This window comes from Capra hircus, chromosome 28, assembly GCF_001704415.2.
Source record: "Capra hircus breed San Clemente chromosome 28, ASM170441v1, whole genome shotgun sequence".
NCBI classification, from domain to species: Eukaryota; Metazoa; Chordata; class Mammalia; order Artiodactyla; family Bovidae; genus Capra; species Capra hircus.
Window position 1 is genome coordinate 23066802 of NC_030835.1, and position 22655 is coordinate 23089456.

The window sequence follows — 22655 nt, forward strand, 5'->3', positions numbered from 1 at the left end:
GAACTTGGGTTGTATGATAGGATATAACCCAAGTAGTAAGCAAAGACATTTATAAGAAATATCACAGTAGGGACCCCAGACAGCTTGCAGTTGTAAAATAACAGGGCTCAAGAAAGGGAATTTGATCAGTTGAGTTTATTCAGATATTACAGGGGCTGGTGATAAATCAAGAGAAAAAATTATGAAAAGCCTTTCTGAAGAATACTTGGGAAGAATACACAAAAATTAGCCAATAATGAAATATGTGATTGTATAGAAATTTCCTCATGGTGAACTCCAGAGAAGGCAATGGCACCCCACTCCAGTACTCTTGCCTGGAAAGTCCCATGGATGGAAGAGCCTGGTAGGCTGCAGTCCATGTGGTCGCTAAGAGTTGGACACGACTGAGCGACTTCACTTTGACTTTTCACTTTCATGCATTGGAGAAGGAAATGGCAACCCACTCCAGTGTTCTTGCCTGGAGGATCCCAGGGATGGAGGAGCCTGGCAGGCTGCCGTCTATGGGGTCGCACAGAGTTGGACACGACTGAAGCGACTTAGCAGCAGCAGCAGCATGGCGAACTCATGCTATTATGACTTAAGAAGAATGATAAATTTCCTGTGATCATAGCTGCAGGTAGTTGCAGCAAAGAAGGACTGCATGTAGAGATCAACATATAACTACTCAGCACACTGGGGGCTTTGGTGAGGGGGAAGATATTAATATCTAATAAGAGTCAGTTGAAATTAATGCAGAGTGATAGGAGATGCTCAGTGCAAGTACTGGAGAACAACAACAAAGTTCTGGTGAAAGATCTGTGAACTGAGAAAGAATCTGATGCCATAAGTGTTTAGGAGATTGGTAGTTTTGCTCCACAGTAGGAGCTAATCATTTCAGGTTCCCATGCCTGGAGTGGCCCCAATGGAATGAATGCTCTTCACAACACTGAAAGTAAGTGAAGGGCCTGTGTGTAGAGCAAGGTTTGAGGGAAACCAGAGCTTTTCTGAGGAGGTAGGTCCTGACCCTTTCCAGTCTTCAACAGCTAGGTGTATATACAGGAGACCTTCCATTTTCACTTTTGGATGTTTGTCATGACACCTAAATGTTTATATTTTGGATTTCTCACCAGAGCCTTGTAGCAAAGGAATCATAGTTTAAAATTCAGACTGTGTAAACTATAATGCTAAATTAATTCTCATTAAATACTTTGTAATAACGATTTTGCTGAACAGTACTTTTATTCGCATTAATGACTGATATCATTAAATTATTGCCTCAATGGGACTAAGGGAATGGTAACCTGGAACTGAGAAAAACAACAAAAAACAGTTTAAAAAATTAGTTTGAAATACAGGAAGATAGCAGCACAATAGAGATACAGTGAGGACAGCTGTTTGCTGTTGCTGTTGATATGTTTTGTTTTGCTCATATCCAATCAGGTTTTGGGCTATCACTGACAATTTTTCTTCATCCATTTAAAACCATGTATGAATTATTTTTAACTGCTGAGTAATACTCCATTGTGTATATGTACCACAGCTTTCTTAGCCATTCATCTGCTGATGGACATCTAGGTTGTTTCCATGTCCTGGCTATTATAAACAGTGATGAGATGGATGAAACTGGAGCCAATTATACAGAGTGAAGTAAGCCAGAAAGAAAAACACCAATACAGTATACTAACACATATATATGGAATTTAGGAAGATGGCAATGACGACCCTGTATGCAAGACAGGAAAAAAGACACAGATGTGTATAATGGACTTTTGGACTCAGAGGGAGAGGGAGGGGGGCGGGTGATTTGGGAGAATGGGAATTCTAACATGTATACGGTCATGTAAGAATTGAATCGCCAGTCCATGTCTGACGTAGGGTGCAGCATGCTTGGGGCTGGTGCATGGGGATGACCCAGAGAGATGTTGTGGGGAGGGAAGTGGGAGGGGGGTTCATGTTTGGGAACGCATGTAAGAATTAAAGATTTTAAAATTTAAAAAATAAAATAAAATAAAATAAAAAATAAAACCATGTATGTGCTAGGTTGTGGTGAGATGGTAGTAAGCAGAACAGATTGAGTCCTTACCTCAAAGAACAGATAGTTGAACAGTTTACTTCCCAATTCAACAACCAGTGCTAAAATAAAGTATGATGAACACTATATAGTGAAAGTAGAGGGCATCAGGAAATGCTTGGAAGAGGAACTCAAGCCAATCTAGGGGATTTGTAAGCAAGACACCTCCCTGAATAAAAGATGTTTAAGCTGAAATTGAAAAAAAAAGAAGCAATGGAAGTAGGTTAACTATGTAGACTAATCCCTAAAGGTCATGTTAAATTATTATGTTCTAAGAAAATTTAATTTCTCAATTTTTTGTGTTTTGATATCATATGGTTCTAATAATAGTTATTCCATTTATTTGTCATATGTAAACACCTTGATTTGTGGTAGCCACATAGTGGTTAGCCAAATTACTACTCTGAGAAAAACATCCTTCTGATCATTTTTGCTTTCTTTTTCTATCAGAATTTATTGGGACATAATTAATATACTATAAACATCACCATTGAAAATATTTTAAATATTCACAAGAGTGTGTGATCATTACTACTTCTGATTGTAGAACATTGTTGCCATTCCATTTCATCCCAATGCCATCCCATGAAATGCCATGCCATTTATACCCCAGTGAGTATGAAACCACATACCCATTAGCAGTCATGGCTCCCAACCCCCTCTTCCACTCTCTGCTTTAGGAACCACTAATCAAATCTCTGTCTCTATACATATGGCTATTCTTGAATTCCAAATAAATAGAACCATATAATATGTGCCATTTTGTGATTGACTTGTTTCACTTAGCATTATATTTTCAAAGTTTACCATGTTGCGGTATATATTAGTACTTCATTCCTTTTTATAATATTCAAGTAATATTCCTTTGTAGGGATTTACCATGGTTTTTCATTCATCACTAGATATGTTTCTTGGTCATTATGATTGCTGTTGCTATGAATACTTGTTTACAGATTTTTGTGTAAACATATGTTTTTCATTTCTCTTGGATATGTACTGTTGAGTGAATTGGGTCCTACTTCCCACTGCTTACAAAATCAATACTCAGATTCTTTAACGTCTGAGCCACCAGGAAATCCCTATAGAAAGAAAAGTCTCCTTTAATCAAATTGCTGGCAATCTAGGGAGATAGTTGACTCAACGTCCCCCAAATACCATGTCCAAAGATTCTGCTAGATTATAAAAACATTTAAAGGAAAGAAGGGACGTAATCTCAATTAATCATTGAGATGGGGGTCAAGGTCATCACCATCCCCCTCTATGCAGGCTCAGTGAATTCTTGTGATATTCCTCTAGGTGCTATCTTATTCACACAGTTTGGTCATGAGATTACTGGGTAGAAAACTAGGGGAAATATTTGGTCATGCTTATTCTTCATTTCTACTGCTATAATCTGTGGAAAGACCTGACAAGTTAGGCAAGATATCATTTGATTAAAAGATCTGAAAGGTGTGCTTGGCAGGGAGATGAGTAGAGCATGGGAGTCCCTGGCTTAAATTTTAGTTACAGTATGGCTTTGCTAAAGTGACAAGGAAAGGAGCTTCTCTGTCCATGGAATTCTCCAGGCAAGAACACTGGAGTGGGTTCCCATTCCCTTCTCCCGGGGATCTTCCTGACCCAGGGATTGTGCCCAGGTACAGGGTACAGGCAGATTCTTTACCATCTGAGCCATCAGTGAAGACCTCCTGCTGAGGGCAGTTTCCTGCAAAGAACTGCTTACATAAGTACCTAGGAGAGGAGTTGCTGGGTCATATTGGTAACTAACTCTGCTTGCTGAGGTACTGCCAACTAACAGTTTTCATTTTCAACAACAGTGTTTTGCTTTCTTTTTATAGACTCCAGAAGAACTAGAGGATGTTTCTGACCTGGAAGAGGATCATGATGTCCGCAGTCACACCAGCATTCAGACTGAAGGGAAAACTGACCGGGTAAGTCACTTCTCTGAGGGGAGAGCTGTGTGCTAGGCCCTTTCCTTATCACTCCAGGAAGTGTCTCCCGGGGGGACCCCTGGATCTAGAACTACTTCTGTAAAGCCCAGAGACAGGAGTCTCAGGATGCTGGGCAGCATTGTGAGGGGAATGATTTCTTCCACCTTGAGAGCTCTCAGTGAAGCCATTTCTCATTAGGCAGTGACTCAGCCCATGCCGCTTGCGGTCGTTACAGTAGTCATGGGAATATCAAAGTGAAATGTGTACCTGTTTGTTCAGAGTGAAAAAGGGAATCCATGAAGTTGTAAATGTACTCTGAAGTTCTAGGGGAAAATAATCAAATTCTGAGGCAATATGCCTCTATTTCCTCCTTTTCTATAATGCTTCCTTCTGTCCACCTCAAAATACACACACACACACACACACACACACACGCACACACACACACACACATCCCTCCAAATATGTTAATCAATTTTTGAAATACTCAGATGTTCTACTTTGTTTGGGAATTCGTGGAACCTTGATTTCCTAGCCACTAATAACTTACAACTGCAGAACTGACTATATAGCAGGTAGGTCTAAAGCCAGGTAGTATAGCATGGTATCTGAGACTGCCTGGGAATGCATCTGAATCAGCCACTTCCTTGCTGGGTTCCTGGGGAACTCACTTAGCCTTTCTTTACCTCTGTCCCTCAATTTGTAAAGTGAGGGTCATAATAGTATTCTCTATATGAAGATTGCTGTGGGAATCAACTAGATTAATGAAAAGCATTCTTAACCTAGTGCCTAACTCATAGTAAGTTCTCAGTCATTACTTACTGTTATTGAGAACTTACTAGGTAGCAACAGGGTCATTATTATCACTATAGCAATTATCATCATTATCATTATTACTATTATTAAATTCAGTGTCATAAAATTTGGAGATGTATGAAACAGATACATTTAAGAACATCCCGTGTTGGGAATTCCCTGGAGGTTCAGTGGTTAGAAGGCTGTGCTTCCATTGCAAAGAGCATGAGGTTGATCCCTGGTCAGGGAACCAAGATCCCACAAGATAGATGTATGTGCTAAGATGTATGTACCTGAAGTTTATATGAAGGTGAAGGAGAATGGCTTAAATCTGTCCTCTACTTGTATTACCTGACCAGAGCTAAGATCATATTTAGATATGTTCTCTCCCAGGCATCTTATATACCTAATAGTCCCATATTTCTTATAGTTACATCCTTATGCTTTGAATATATTAATAAATTCAGTCTTATGACTATTTGAAACTTTGTCTCTGCATTCAATATAGCATTTCCTGAACTTTGGTCCATTGGACTGTGTATATCTTTTGACATATTTCCCAAGAATCATTAATTTGGAAAGATATCATAAGATTTCGAAGTCAGAATCTGTCAATACGTATTTGAATACTCATGCCATGCTCAATGAAGAATTCCTGGTCACTGAATAAGACAAGTGTTTGATTCCTTTTTGTTTGCGGCCATTATGAAGGAAAAAATGCTTATTTGGTTCTTGGATTATGCAGACTCTGCTATATCAAACATGTACTAGAACCAATTTCAGGCAGTGTTTAGTAATGGAGTGACAATTGTTTATTATCATTTTACTTTATGCATTACACTTCCCGTAGCTTTGGCTCAACATCGTCTGTTACTGCTGTCATTGGTGGCAAATGCCACTGGGCATTGTAAGGTCTGTAACAACAAACAATGATTTACATTCCACACTCAATGAGAGTGCAAAATACTAAGAAACCAATAGTGCATGCCTTATGAGATGGCAAAGGAACATCAATGGAATTTAGTGATTATCTTAATTATTAAACATACTCACTGGACCAACACCTGGTTCTAACCAATGATCAGGCATCCCAGAGTGACGCAGAAGAGTGGGTTTGCTATAGGTTTATAGAGCATTCTTCAGAGTTATTGTTTATTCAGTTCATGCCCTTAACAAGGATGAAATAGACGTCTTTTATTTTAAAAACTCATATTGGAGAGAGAGTAAAATAGACTCCTAAGATAATAAAATTCTTAAACTTGATAATAATATTTTTTGTAAGTCCTAAAATAATCTTCTTAAAGATTTTATTAAATATAAGCTAAGGTACATTTTCTTTTTAAACAGAGCTGTGCCAGTTATCATTAACACTTTAGAGAATGTTTCCAAATTGTTGTTTCTGTTTAGTCGTTAAGTCGTGGCCAACTCTTTGTGACACTGTGGACTGCAGCACACCAGGCTTCCCTGTCCTTCACTGTCCCCTGGAGTTTGCCCAAACTCATGTCCATTGAGCCAGTGCTGCCATCCAACCATCTCATCCTCTGTCATCCCCTTCTCCTCCTGCCCTCTATCTTTCCCCATGAAAAGATTCCAAGTTGGTGTTTTATCTAAGAGAAGCCCTGAAGGTTTTTATTTTTCCCCTTGATTTTAGTAGTCAGGGAACTCAGTTCAGTCACTCAGTCGTGTCTGACTCTGTGACCCCATGAACCACAGCACGCCAGGCCTCCCTTTCCATAACCAACTCCAGGAGTCCACCCAAACCCATGCCCATCGAGTCAGTGATGCCATCCAACACCTCATCCTCTGTCATCCCCTTCCCCTCCTGCCCTCAATCTTTCCCAACATCAGGGTCTTTTCAAGTGAGCCAGCTCTTTGCATCAGGTAACCAAAGTACTGGAGTTTCAGCTTCAACATCAGTCCTTCCAATGAACACCCAGAGTTATATTCCAACTCTCACATCCATACATGACTATTGGAAAAAGACATGTGACAAAATCTAAGCAGCATATATGAGTTCTGGTAAAACAACATTTATGCATGGAAAAATGCTCTAACCTTATGCATATGAAGTATTTTTAAGTCACTGAAGTCTTCAGAAACTGCAAATAGCTTCTTATGAAAAAAAAAAAAAAGGCGTTCTTACTTAGTTAAAAGGGTGTTCTGAACTTAGAGAACTGAGCAAAGAGAGATGAGATAGTAACTTATAATTCTCAGTTCAGTTCAGTTTCTCAATCATGTCTGACTCTTTGTAACTCCATTAATTGCAGCACACCAGTCCTCCCTGTCCATCACCAATTTCCAGAGTTCACCCAAACTCATGTACATCAAGTCGGTGATGCCATCCAGCCATCTCATCCTCTGTCGTCCCCTTCTCCTCCTGCCCCCAATCCCTCCCAGCATCAGGGTCTTTTCCAATGAGTCAACTCTTCACATGACGTGGCCAAAGTATTGGAGTTTCAGCCTCAGCATCAGTCCTTCCAATGAACACCCAGGACTGATCTCTTTAGAATGGACTGGTTGGATCTCCTTGCAGTCCAAGGGACTCTCAAAAGAGTCTTCTCCAACACCACAGTTCTAAAGCATCAGTTCTTTGGCGCTCAGCTTTCTTTAGTCCAACTCTCACATCCATACATGACCACTGGAAAAACCATAGCCTTGGCTAGATGGACCTTTGTTGGCAAACTAATGTCTCTGCTTTTCAATATGCTATCTAGGCTGGTCATAACTTTCCTTCCAAGGAGTAAGCATCTGTTAATTTCATGGCTGCAATCACCATCTGCAGTGATTTTGGAGCCCAGAAAAATAGTCAGCCATTGTTTCCACTGTTTCCCCATCTAATTAGACTCAAAAGAATTTCAGTAGTTTAGGCAAGTCCTATAGAAATGGAAGCAAGCTCCAGGTCGTCTGGCACTAGCCACACACATTCTCATACAGCATGCTTGTAAATCTGGGTCAAATTTCAGCATCCCTTAAGATCTATTTGCCCAACTATTGCCACAGTCAGTGTTAAGGTGTTGATATTATAATTCCTCTAATAGAAGATGACTCATGAAACTTAAGACCATAAGGCTTAGTATCAGATCTATTTAAGCCTTACACATTTTCAAATGTCCCAATACTACAGTTTTCCATCAATAACAAAATCAGATGGTTGGTTACTATTTGGAAACTACATAGTGATGCTTAGAACCTGAAAATCTCCCTAGTGAATTACTTTGTGTTGATGACACGGATTCTACTTAAGTAGAATCATGCCATGGAGGACCTTTTTGGGCAACACTCTGAGGTCTCCAAGCATAGAATCCAGAGACAGAGGCAGTTACTCCTCATTCAGCCTCTTATCACTTGGTCTCTTTGATATTTCAATGAAGGGAACATCCTAATTTCTAGAAAGTTTCCCTAGGTTATTGTCTGCAATACAGGCAGCAGTAACCATGGATACTCAGGAAATTGCAAGTGGCAGGAGGGTGGTAGCTAAAAATATATTCCTCAAGTCTACCTAAGGGACAATTGTGGGTTTAGAAAGACTCAGTAAAATGAGTTGAAAGAGTTTTGTGAATAGAATGGTTGAGCAAGTGGCTTGCCTTTTTTGGCCCTGCTTTAGAAATATAATGTAGACGTTAAATGTGTGGACTTTGGTTGGATACACACAAACTTTGGTTCAAAATAGGGTTCTACCAATTTGTACCCATATGACCCTGGGAAAGTTAGTTTATATTTCTTTCAGTTTCCTCATCTCTAAAATTATGATAATAATAATATCTATTATTACTAATAGATTAAGTGGAAGAAATGAGTAAAGGGAGTCAAAAATGCTCAGAATGAAGAAAATAGTAGTATCTATTTTATACTGTTTTTGAAGATGAGATGTATGAAAAATAAATTCATTTCTCACGCAAAGGAAATACTCAATAAATTTTTATTTTTACAATTGTGAATGTCAATATGTGCATAGACTTGTGTGTGCTAATGTTACACTTCATTTCCTTATTTCAAAGAGCTTTGTAAATACAGATCTCTCAGTCTTTCAATAGAAGATTACTTTGGTCATCTGGTTTTGTGGGGCTCAACATTTAGCAATCTATTATCAAAATTTTTTGAGTCCCCTCCCACCCAGGAAGGGGACTTTTCAGAAAATGCTTTAAGTGGTTAAAAGGGAGATGATATTAATATAATTATTAATGATGCAACTTTTATGTACTTTTTTATTCATGTAAATAATGTGGTTCTAAAATAATGATCAGAAAAAGCAACTTTGATAGTAGGAACAAAACACTTTACCCCATAATTGCCAATTTCTTATTTCCTTCGATGATTGTGGAATACCTGGCTCCTCATAGGGAGCTTTTCTTTTTTGCGGAATTGTGGTAGCTTGGTGATCTATTAGTTTCCGTCTTTCTGCAGAGTCCTCAGTTACCTTCACTAAGATATATAGGGCTTAATTTCCTAGTTTTATGGTACGTACTGATAAAAAAGAAAAAAAACACAGTCATCCCGGTATTTTATAGGATGCATATTGGTGACTGTTTTGCAAGTAGTTATTTAAAATCACCTACTCTTTCTCTACCTCTGTTCACAAAGGACTGATGTTCTAGTGTCTTCCCTCTGCCAAAACAGCTGGAAAGCCAGTAAGATCTAAAGACAAAATTAAAAAAATTGTTCTGCCTTAAACAATTTAAACTGTGATTATTTCTTATAGATAAGGAGAAAGGGAACTCATTTAACATTGACTAAGGCTAGGTTTTTCTTTGAAGGTATTTGAAGTTGTAGTCTCTAATTGCTAAAATCCAATTGAATAAATATAGCATTAAAATAAACAATTAAAATTTTATAATTTCAACTATAGACATTTATTTCAATATGATAAAGTTATACTTTTTAAAAGATACATTATTCATCATATTTATAGATTATCCAAAATGAAAGAAATTGTAATTTGTTTTCAGTTTGATGACTAATATTTGTCCTATCTTAAATATTATACCCACTGAAGAATATATAGTTTATAAACCTATCCTGCCTTAAAGAATACCATTGCGACCATTGAATTTATATGTACTTTTATAAATAGAAGTAAATTAGGACAGAAATAAGAACAGTTGCCTAGGTTACTGGAACAACCTCAAAACGTCAACAGCAGCAAATGAATTGGAGCATATCAAATCTTAAAATACTGGAGATGATTTTTGGTATTAAAAACTGCCTCAAAAAAAAAAAAAAAGGTGCCTCAAACTTCATGTTGGTGATAGGTAGAACACGCTCATTGTTGCTTTTTAACATGCAGTCCACTGAATATCTTCCACCATGAGAACAAAATGTCACCATGAATGAGTGGTATATTTTAAAAATGGGAAACATTTGAATAGTCCTATTATCAGAATACACTATCCGTAATTCAAATTTATACTGAATTACCATGCAGAATATGACGAAGATATGACCTCATTACCTTGTTAATATAGTTTGGTTTAGGTTGCTATGAAAAGCACAAGTCTGGTAAGCCTGAATAAAATGACATTACTCAGCAGCGCTATACTAGGCAGTGCACGTTATCATCATTTGTTTTTACAATTTCTATTCTGTATTTGGTGATACCTCTGCTTTCCTACCTTTCTGAGTGATCATTCTCGGTGCTTTATTGTTTCATCTTCCTCTGTCTATTCCTATGCATGAGGGTTCACTATAGTTCTGATGTAAGATCTGGAGTCCTCATGTTTTTTCCACTTTTCTTAGATATGCTCTTTCAGTCCAAGACTTGAGATGTCATATATAGAGTGGCCAACTCCTGTCTCCTGAACTCTGGCTGCATATATTAGCAGGCCTGTAAGCTTCCTTGCCTCATGTAGCTCTCAGGTACCTGTGAAATTCAATGTTTCCAAGCCTGAATGCATCATTTTACCCACAAATCTAACCTGACTCCCATATTTCTTATGATGCTGCTGCACATTCATGCACAAGTCTGAACCTGTGAGTTATTATTTTTACTCCTTCCTACAGCTAATCGTACAATATGTTCTGATTTTATCTTTTAAATATTTTCTGAACTAATCAATTTTTTCACCACCTCCACTATACCACTTTCAAAGAAAATGTGAACAGGACAAGGTTATAAAGGAAAGAGGAAGACTTTACTCAAAACTGTAACAATAGGAGAGAGAGACCTGAACTCAGGCTGAGTTCACATTTGCTCAAACAAGGAGGTGAATTTCAGAAATGAGGCAAGGGGAATTGGAGGCCATCTATGTTTGCTAACTGGCTTTAACCAAAAGAAAACTGAACTTTCTCTATGTTCATGATAGGAGGTAATATACTTTTATAACGTGCAGCAAGGTGCCCTCTAAAGTTAAGATCCTCCGCTTCCACAGAGACTGGAAGTTAAGGCTCCATCTTCCTTGATGATTACATTTCATAGGGATGGCTCCTAGGTCTCTGAGAAAGACAGTCCTGGGTTGTAAAACTGGCAAGAAGCATGGAAAATATTCACATCTCAAAGATACAAAGAAATTACTGTCAGTTTTATGAAGTGCATGGACTAAGAAAGGGGAGGTCAGGGTCTGAGAGTCTGGAAGAAGGCTGTGTAATGCCTAGTCAAGGTATGCTGTGTATGCTGTGCTTAGTTGCTCAATCGTGTCTGACTCTGCGACCCCATGGACTGTAGCCCGCCAGGCTCCTCTGTCCATAGGGACTTTCTAGGCATGCCAAGAATACTGGAATGGGTTGCCATGCCTTCCTCCAAGGGATCTTCCCAACCCAGGGAGACAGAATTGAGATTAGAGATGGTGGAAGATGAGAAATTAATTTTGAATATGTCCAGTGGTCATGTATGGATGTGAGAGCTGGACTATGAAGAAAGCTGAGCGCCAAACAATTGATGCTTTTGAACTGTGGTGTTGGAGAAGACTCTTGAGAGTCCCTTGGACTGCAAGGAGATCCAACCAGTCCATCCTAAAGGAGATCAGTCCTGGGTGTTCATTGGAAGGACTGATGCTGAAGCTGAAACTCCAATACTTTGGCCACCTGATGCAAAGGGCTGACTCATTGGAAAACACCTTGATGCTGGGAAAGATTGAGGGCAGGAGGAGAAGGGGATGACAGAGGATGAGATGGCTGGATGGCATCACTGACTCAATGGACCTGAGTCTTAGTCAACTCCGGGAGTTGGTGATGGACAGGGAGGCCTGGCGGGCTGCAGTTCATGCGGTTGCAAAGAGTTGGACACGACTGAGCGACTGAAATGGACTGAACTGAGTCTAGAAATTCTATAAGACAAACAACTGAGGATGTCAAATAGGCAGATTTGAAATTTACAAACTAGACTGGAATTCATTTCACATGCATAGCTTTATATTACAATTTTACAACCTTCTCAACTTAGAGTGAAGTTTTATATATTACAGGGTGACCATTTTTTCCCTCAAAAAAAAAAAGTGATAGTGTTAGGTCTAGTTTCCTTCTATTTTTAGACTTCATCTCTCGCAAATCTTCTCTTTTCTGATACAGTTGCTTTTCTGAATATTACCTTTTTTGGATGACTGCTACTGACCACCTTTGTTAAAACTGTAGCCCAATTCCACCCCCATATAAACCTCTTTTCCTCTCTGTTTCTCTCCATAATACTTCCTTTCACTGTTTGACATACTACACCTTTATTTGATTTGTTTGTCAACTATACAATAAATTCAATGAAGGCAGTGATTTTAATATTTTTTTCTCCCAGTGATATATCCCTCAAATTTAAGTGCTGGACACATAATAAGTATACTATAAATATTTATTGAATAAATAAATGGATGAATGATATTGACCAAAAGTGTGTTTTTGGAAAAAATATATGCAGAAAATTGGAGAGGAGAGGAATCATTACAGATAAAACATTCATATCCAGTCAATAAATAGTTTGTCTACAAAATAAATACAATAATCCTTATTTTTCAAAATTAATGTTTTAATAGATAGTTATGCAAGCAGTAGTTATTTGGAAAAATTTTCTGAAGTGTTTAGGTGATTCTTTGTCTTCTCTTCTGGAGTTGTGATGGACATTTGATTACAAATTATTGTCCTTTATCTCACTCCTTTCATTGTTGCATTGTTGTCATTGAAAAAAGTCCTATTTCTTTTACTTTTGAAAATTTAACATACATAAATTAAATACTTCTGAATTTTAGTCTCTGGTAAAATATGAAATATGTGCTTATAACTTCTTTCCCTATTAAAAGCAATGTGTTTAAATGTGTTTCCCCATTTAAAACAATGGTCAAGGTAGTAAAAGAGCTCAAAAGCAAATCTGACTTTTTAAAACTTACCTTTGCACATTAAAGAAACACAATCTAAATCTTGGGTTTTTATATGCATATTTTTAATCAGCAAGTGATTATGAACCTATGTTTATTTTTTTAAAGCATAAATATATGGCTTGGTTAAAATCCCACATAAATATGAATGGACATAGGACACAAATAATTCCCCAGTGTAGAGTCATCAACTCTATAAGCTCGTACTTATGAGAAACAAGGCTTTTTAAAATGTCATCCCCAGACACGTCTCCACCTTTCTGATTCTAATACAATTTAAAGAAAGAGAACATACTTTCTAGAGTCAGACCCCCAAATTTGAATCCTGGTTCCATCACTTATAACTGTTGATATTCAGCAAGTTATATAACTCACCTTTGTCTGTTTGCTTATTTTTAAATGGACCTACTTACATCTGAGGGTTACTGTGAAGCATTTAAGTTAATATTTATACAAAGCAGTAAATGGTTAAGTGGTCAAACTTGTGACCATCATCATGATCAATCATCATTACCAATACCGCTATCATCATCATTTGTTGAAAGGATTCACATCCATGACAGCTTTGCTAATTCTGCAGGTTAACAATATTCACTTTACTGATTAGTCCTCTTCACCTTTTCTAGAACTACTTGTGGAGAAAACCAGCTTGATCAGCAGCTAAGCTAAATAAGGTCCCTCCTATATCCCTTTGCATGGTATCCTTTCATGGATTTGTAGTTAATTTACGTATAGGTAGCCATGGAATCAGGGTAGATGACCTACCCTGGCCTAGTTTCAAGCTTTAGATGAAAATAAAATAAAGTCTATGTTGGTTGTTTGGGTGGAAAATTATTTAGGAGGAAATCAGGCTCTAAATGGATATTGGGTACATTGATGTTAAGATAGGCACACAAAATATAATACAACAAAAAATCAATGCCAGACTGTTGCCAAGGAAGGTAAGAGTCATCTGCATCCAAGAAATGTTCACAAAACACTTGCCTGTATGATTCATGGACCTGGGTCACTTGGCACTTTCAATCTAAGACATAGCAATTGAAATGTGTACAGGGGCTATATAGTCAGCAGAATCGAGTGAAGACATTACCACCTGGCAAACAAAATACTAGCCTTCCACACTAATACCTACAAGTGCATTGTACAAGTATGGGATTTGAATGGGTTCTAGAAGTCTAATGACCTGAGAATATGCACCTTTCTGTCTAGGCTAGGTAGACACGGTGAGATATTCAAAATTTTCCTCTTCAGTCCAAGAGATTGTCATGTAAAGTGTAAATCATGTATTTCCAAAGCAACAATTTGGAACTTTTTGATCTCTCTGCTGTCCAGCTACTATTAGCCCACCTGTGAAATTTAAAGTGACAGAGCTACTTTAGTCTTCTCTCCTAGTTCTTAAGTTTAACTAGAGATAAGAGGTCCAAATCCTTCTACAAGCAAAATCCTGGATATAGAGAAGAGTAAAGAACCTAAGCTGAAACAATTGGCTTGAAGGTTAAGATTTTAAAAGAAAGGAAAGCCTTCTAAAATTAGCAGCAAAGCATATTTACCTTTCTAATAGTCCTTTTTAAAATTGTGGATGACATTGATCTTTACTGGCATTCTGATGGAACTTTGAAGTTTTACACATTACTAACAGTGAATTTAATAAAGAGAATTTAAACAATTCCCCCAATTTCCTATTATATACTAAAATTACATGCCTATCCTCTTTCATAGCTATGTGTTTTTGAGTAAGCATGCCATCTACTGCCTTTAAATTAAGAAAAATGATATACTTGAAATTAGATAACTGTAACTTTCAGGAGATCAAGATCATAGGATTTGCACTTGAAGTATACTTTGAGAGAAGTTGGAATTAACACAGTCTTCCATGGAGGATCCGATATGACAAGAAAATATCCTTCCAGTTTTAAAAAATGTCCAACTTTTTAAAATCAAATTATGCTTTCATCTTTAAAATTCATGAGTATAGTCTAGATAAATATCAGCTGCTTATTCTCATGATGATGATAGCAGTAAAAATAACAATTGTTAAATACTTATTAAATTAACACATTAAATTAATGCTTAATATATAGCAGGCACTTTGTTAAATGTTCTCCACAACTACCTTTGAAGTGGCTATTACTATCTTCACTTCAAAAACAGAATAGAGACACAGAGAGTTTGTGCCAGTACCTAGTATTATGTAGTATGAAGTGACATAGCTGAGACTGTCCCCAGACAGAGAATAAAACCTGTCTCCATACACCTGGCAAGAAGTGCTAGATTTATGGGAAACCATGACTGATGTACCAGTTGCAAGTTTGGCCTAAAATCTCATTCAAAATGGAAGGAATCTACATTTTGAAATCAAGCTGCATAGAAGCAGAGCCAGGGCTGTTATTACACCTGCTGCCCACATCCATTTGCTTGCAACTTTATAGCCATGAATGCAGCATTAAATTAGTGTAGTTCTGTGAAAAGATGAAGTTATAAACCACTGTTACTGAAACTTCCTTAAAATTATATAAAATGATGTGATAGAGAAAAGGGATTTTATTTGCAAAGAATAGTTTCTGAAAATATGCAGAAACTTGGTTCCATTTGCTTTCATTTTTATGAGTTACTAAGAGGTAAACCAAAGAGCTCTGGCTTTGGAATCACTTTTGCTATGGTGGATCTTAGTTTCTTTTGTTAGTGACTGTATGACTCTGAGTAAATTTATTTCTCTGAGATTCTGATTCCTGATATTTCAATTCAGACAATACCTATCTTGAATTATTGTAATAAGAAAGAATGTTTGTAAAGGATCCGGTGCTGTGATAGAATGAGTATGTGCCTAACACAGGATTGGTTTTATTAAAATATAGTGTTTATGAAATTCAGAGATACCTAATCAAAAGGGACTCATATATTTGTGAAGTGACATGAAAGCTGCTCAGCCGTGCCCGACTCTTTGTGACCCTGTGGACTATACAGTCTATGGAATTATCCAGGCCAGAATACTGGAGTGGGTAGCCTTTCCCTTCTCCAGGGAATCTTCCCAACCCAGGGATCGGATTCAGGTCTCCTACATTACAGGTGGATTCTTTACCAGCTGAGCCACAAGGGAAGGCCAACAACACTGGAGTGGGTAGCCTATCCCTTCTCCAGCGGATTGTCCCAACCCAGGAATCGAACTGGGGTCTCCTGAATTGCAGGCAGGTTCTTTACTCACTGACTTATGAGTAGAGTGAATTAAAAACAACCCTCAAGTCAAGGTAAACCATAGTAGGTTAATAAAACAACAGTTTGAATTTTCAGGGAAGAAATAGAGAAATAGGCATAAGGAATAGGAATAAATAGAAGGCAGGGAGTAACAAAGGAGGGAAGCCAGGGATGAGGAAAGGAAGGAAGGAGAGAAGGAATTATCTTGGGGTATGGAAAGCCCCCTATTTACTAACAGTGACAGAGTGCAATGTACTGCAGAATATGACTAACACAGTCTGTACAAGATAAAAGAAAAGTAAATATTTATTTTTGTGACCTTGGATGATAAAGGACTTTCTAACTATGTTACCTCCTGCTGCTGCTGCTGCTAAGTCACTTCAGTCGTGTCTGACTCTGTGCGACCCCACAGACGGCAGCCCACCAGGCTTCCCCGTCCCTGGGATTGTCCAGGCATAACTATGATACCTAGATAAGCAAAAAAAAAAAAAAAAAAAAAGACAAAGGAAAAAGCAGGTACACTTTACACCTGAAAACACAAAGTAGAGTAGAATAAACCAGAACAAACAAAACAATGAAGTCTGAAGAACAAAAGAGAAACATGAATTTTGGGAGATAATAGCAATTTATAAAGAAAGTGTTTGTATGTAAATAGATTCTAACCAATTAATAAGAAAAATGTCTCTTCTTTCCCCATCCCTCACCCTCCAAAACAGAAAATTGGGCAGAGGTCCCGAACAGGATATTCATAAAGAATTCATACATGTTTTGAATAAGCATGCAAATAGTTGTTCTGTCCCATCAGAAAATGCAGAAACACTAATGAAAACAAACATGAAATACTCTTTGTCAAATTTGCATAAATTAAAAAAAAGAAAAATTGTTGATATCCATTATCTGATAGGTGACTTAGAAAGAATATACTTAATTAGCTGTTAATGAGGATAAACTTTCTGGAGGGAATTTGGAAATATTATATTGAAACATTTTATAAAATTGTTTTTTCTGTCTTCTAAAATTTTTATTCCAGTTACATTTAGATAAATGTGGAAAGAAATCTGGGCTTCCCAGGTGGTGGTAAAGAACCCACCTGCCTATGCAGGAGACATAAATGATGCAGGTTACATCCCTGAGTCAGGAAGATCCCCTGGAGTAGGAAATGGCAACCCTCTCCAGTGTTCTTGCCTGGAGAATCCCATGGACAGTGGAGCCTGCCAGGCTACAGTCCATAGGATTGCAAAGAGTCACATATGATTCAAACAACTTAGCATACATGCAGAAAGATATCTATCACAACCTACTAAATGCATATATATACATACAGATTTACAGTCAGTTCAGTCACTCAGTTGTGTCCAAATCTCTGCGACCCCATGAACTGCAGCATGCCAGCCTTCCCTATCCATCACCAATTCCTGGAGCTTACTCAAACTCATGTCCATAGAGGCAATGATGCCATCCAACAATCTCATCCTCTGTAGTGCCTTCTCCTTCTGTCTTCAATCTTTCCCGGCATCAGGGTCTTTTCCAATGAGTCAGTTCTTCACATCAGGTGGCCAAAGTATTAGAGTTTCAGCTTCAACATCAGTCCTTCCAATGAATATTCAGGACTGATTTCCTTTAGGATGGATAATGGTTGCAAACTTATAAATAGATGATATTAAATCTACATGATGGATAAGAGATTTAAAATTATAATGAAGTTACATTTTAGAGATATTTAAGTAGTTTATATAAAAATGTTATAAATAACAGGAAAGTATATATAGTAAGATTCCATTTTCTAATGTAACTTTCAGAAGTAATCGCATATATATGTAATATTCAAGTAGAGCCACTGAAATCTCACCTTCAAAATCTTTGGTATATGAAACAGTATCTTATGAAGACACAAGTACTATGCGTGACAGTTCACAGACAAAAAAGTCCACGATACTGCTGACATATTTTTCATAATTTTATATATCTATATAATGTCCAAGTAAACCTAAAACTATTAATACCAACCGTTTTATTAACTAGCAAAAATCATGGTTATAAATTCATTCTATTTTTCCAGTCTTTAAGTGGTTATATTGATAAAAAAGCATATGCTCTTTTATGGAACACTTAAGGAAGCATGTGTTATTAAAACCTAATGTAAGAGATTTCTATTTTCTACCTTTTGATGTAGAGTGCTGATTCTGTACTCAAACTGGCAAAATAGCCTTTTACCTTTCATTAAAAAAAATAGCACCTCCTAACTGGCTCTAATGTGTTGATGTTCAAATACCAGCTAATAAGCAACTGGAATCTGTCAAAGTGATAGAACTGCAGTTTAGTGATCAATGTTTCAGTCTGGTCCTGACTGGTAGAATTTCACCACTGCAGTTCTACTGCTAAATTATTATTATTAAGAATGATTATATATAAAATGTACATTGAAAGGTATACAAGCTCCCCAGATATCACTGGCTCTGCAGTCTGACCAACACATCAGATTGAGTCCAAGCTGGCATCCACTGATCCTTGGCCAAAACATTAGTGTTAGGCAGAACTCTAAAATATTATACTGATACACTGGGAGGGGATCAGACACTTCCTTGTTGTGGGGGCCTGTCCTGTGTGCTATAAGATGTTTAGCAGCATCTCTGGCTTCTATCCAGTTAATGCCAGTAGCACCCCACCTTAGTTGTGACAACCAAAAGCATCCCAAGAAATTACCAAATGACAATAGGGTGAGTTAGAAGAAGGGTAACACCAACCCTGGTACCAGCTATTCTTTCTTAGAAAAGTTTGACTTTTTCAATTTGGTCCTTTAGAATTTTTTTTATGTCAAATATTCTTTGTTTTTAAATAAAATAACAGTGAGGAAAGTGAAAGTGTAAGTTGCTCAGTCATGCCCAACTCTTTGTGACCCCAAGAACTGTAGCTCAAGACTCATCTCTTCATTGAATTCTCTAGGCAAGAATACTGGAGTGGGTTTTCATTCTTTTCTTCAGGGGAGCTTCCCAACCCAGGGATCAAACCTGGGTCTCCTGCATTGCAAGCAGATTTTTTACTGTCTAGGCCACCAGGGAAGCCCCAATAATAGTGATAGTGGATAGTAATTCTTTTGTGTTAATATTTTTCCCCCATCATCATTTATTTATTTTTGAATGTGTATATATGCAGATATGTGTATTTTATGATCTTACTTGGAATAATAGAATAATTTGCAATATGTTTTTTCCCAACTTAAATAAATTTACCAGCCTGTGCAATTGCATACTTGAGAGTCTTTGGCAAAAAGCATTCTGTTTCATCTTTTACTTTGAAAATGTTTCTAAATATTACAGATCTTGTTTGTGAGCTGTTTATATTGAGGCTGCTGTAGAAATATTTCTTCCAAATACCCTGGGGTTTTACCTTTGAAAGCCTGACTCACTGAGTCCTTGATTTTATTGTCTGCTTTTGCTCATCCGTAGGCACTGCTTCATCTGCATCCGGTCTTGATGCTAAGTTAGGCTCACACGTCAGCTACTGCCTCTTGAGTAGAGTGTCTCATTTCTAGTTCCTGAATGGAATTTTACTTGGAAAAACCTTGTATGCTGCTAAGTGCGTTACTAATCCAGATATTTGCCTCTCCAAATTCACTTTCGGAAGACAAGAGGAATTACCTTTTGTTTGTTTAACTTTAGTATGTGTGCTGACCATTTGGATTTAGCTTATAGGCTTTCAGTGTATTGTTAGCTGCTAACATGAAATAGGTGTTAACGATTAACCCTGTGTTTTCGCTGTCACAACAGCAAAGGAGTATTAACCATTTTGAATGTTCAGTTCAGTCGCCCAATCATGTCTGACTCTTTGCAACCCCATGAATCGGAGCACGCCAGGCCTCCCTGTCCATCACCAACTCCCGGAGTTCACTCAGACTCACTTCCATGGAATCAGTGATGCCATCCAGCCATCTCATCCTCTGTCATCCCCTTTTCCTCCTGCCCCCAATCCCTCCCAGCATCAGAGTCTTTTCCAATGAGTCAACTCTTCACATGAGGTTACCAAAGTATTGGAGTTTCAGCTTTAGCATCATTCCTTCCAAAGAAATCCCAGGGCTGATCTCCTTCAGAACGGACTGGTTGGATCTCTTTGCAGTTCAAGGACTTTCAAGAGTTTTCTCTAACACCACAGTTCAAAAGCATCAATTCTTCGGCACTCAGCCTTCTTCACAGTCCAACTCTCACATCCATACATGACCACAGGAAAAATCATAGCCTTCACTAGACGGACCTTTGTTGGAAAACTAATGTCTCTGCTTTTGAATATGCTCTCTAGGTTGGTCATAACTTTTCTTCCAAGGAGTAAGTGTCTTTTAATTTCATGGCTGCAGTCACCATCTGCAGTGATTTTGGAGCCCCCAAAAATAAAGTCTGACACTGTTTCCACTGTTTCCCCATCTGTTTCCCATGAAGTGATGGGACCAGATGCCATGATCTTAGTTTTCTGAACGTTGAGCTTTAAGCCAACTTTTTCACTCTCCACTTTCACTTTCATTAAGAAAGTGGATCTTAGACATATAAAATGATTTTTTTGGAACTGCATGAAAGAAAGGAATTGAATTACCTACATTTTGTATAGGGAGAAGAGGTCTTTAATTGATATCTAACATTCCTTGGTGGCTCCGAAAGAATCTGCCTGCAATGAAGGATGCCTAGGTTTGATCCCTGGGTGGGGAAGATCCCTAGAGAAGGAAATGGCAACCCACTCCAGTATTCTTGCCTGGAGAATTCCATGAATAGGTGTGTCTGGAGGGCTACAGACCATGGGGTTACAAAGAATCAGGCACAACTAAGTGACTAACACAATGTAATATAGGAAGTGGATATATTGAGCATTGTGTTATTCATTTGAAGAATTATGAACATTATAGATAGTGTAATGATAAGATTAAATATAAAAAAACAAACATGCTGTTTTTAGCACTTAAACTTAGATTCAACCAGTTACCAAGAAATCTAAATTCATGGCACACTTAAATTCTTTAGGAATTGCTGGAATAACATACCAATATTATGACTCTCTCAGAACACCCTTCCGTACTCTTTTTTTTCCCCTTAATAGTAAAATTTTAAAAAAGTAAATAACAATGTTATCCTATAGTAAAGAAACAGATTATTCAAAGATTGCATTATTAACTCATTACACAGATAAGCTGTACTTGAACTAAAAACTGAGAATTACTATGATCCAAGTGATTGGATAACAGCTGGTTAAATTGCAACAACAGACATAAGCCTCAGTTTCTAACATGGAAAGCTCATGTTGAAACTAAATGATTTGTCCAAAGATCAACAAGTTAATGAGAGACCCACCGAAGTGTTTTCTCTGTTGTCACATTTCCCCTGCCTATCATGGTCAATCCTCCCTTCCTCACCATTGATTTTCCCCAGTGATGTATTTCTCACCAACACAGTCATTTTGTTGCTAATACTAAGCTAAAATATGACTTTAAAGTTTTGAAATGAAATATATGTATATATTTATATGTATATATACATATATTATATATAATATACATATACATATATAAAATATGTATATATAAATTATATGTATATAAATATATATACATATATATACATACATTAATATAAGCTTCAGTCTTGGAAAGAGGAGCTAGTTAGAAGGAATTCTTTTGGAAGTTCTATCTTGATTTTTAACATATTACACTGGTCTGTAAATTCTCACAAGCAGCATAGGAAAGCTTTATTACTTTCTGCTTTAATAATATTTGGTAATTCTTATCTTGTCAGGAGAATTCAGAAAGTCTTTGTTTATGTAAAACAGTTTCTAATTAGTGTCTCAGTGTTCTGTCTTATATGATTCCAAGTAAGTTTGGTTCTATTGTTACACATAATCTTAAATAAGTAAATACACAAATAAATATATAAGTGGATTTGTGTATATATACACAAATATATATATAAATACACAAATAAATATATAATATATTTATATAAATATAAATCAATATATAGTTAGATGATAGATATATAATAGTGAAACATGCCTTTGAAACTTGCATCTTATAAATTATCCCAAGCATTTTTTAAATTATAGGATCCTGTATCTGAGAAAACAATTCATAATTCACTTGGGATTTATAAAAATTAATCTAAAGCTTAAGGAGGATTAAAGAAAATAGAAATGTGTAGTATGCATACTAATAAAGCATTCAGCTCATCAAGGTGAATTCTTTTTCTAAGAATGATCTTTTTCTTAATCCCAAGCATTCTTTGAAAAAAAAATGTTTATTTAGGAAACTTTCAAACTATTATATTTATTTACTTAATAAATATACCTACTTTTCTCTAAATAGTCTAGAATTTTAAAAATCATACTCAGTTCCTAATAAATTTCAAGTCAATGAATTTGGCAAGA

At 37.0% G+C, this 22655-nt stretch overlaps 1 protein-coding gene across 2 annotated transcripts in view; it reads left to right on the forward strand.

Moving 5' to 3' along the window:
- Positions 1-22655, forward strand: part of CTNNA3 (catenin alpha 3) — a 1853842-nt gene that overhangs the window by 1632059 nt on the left and 199128 nt on the right. For both annotated transcript variants that reach the window (XM_018042551.1, XM_018042552.1), the window contains exon 14: positions 3886-3978. In XM_018042551.1, coding sequence (XP_017898040.1) covers positions 3886-3978 — 93 coding nt within the window. The remainder of the gene's footprint in view (positions 1-3885; positions 3979-22655) is intronic.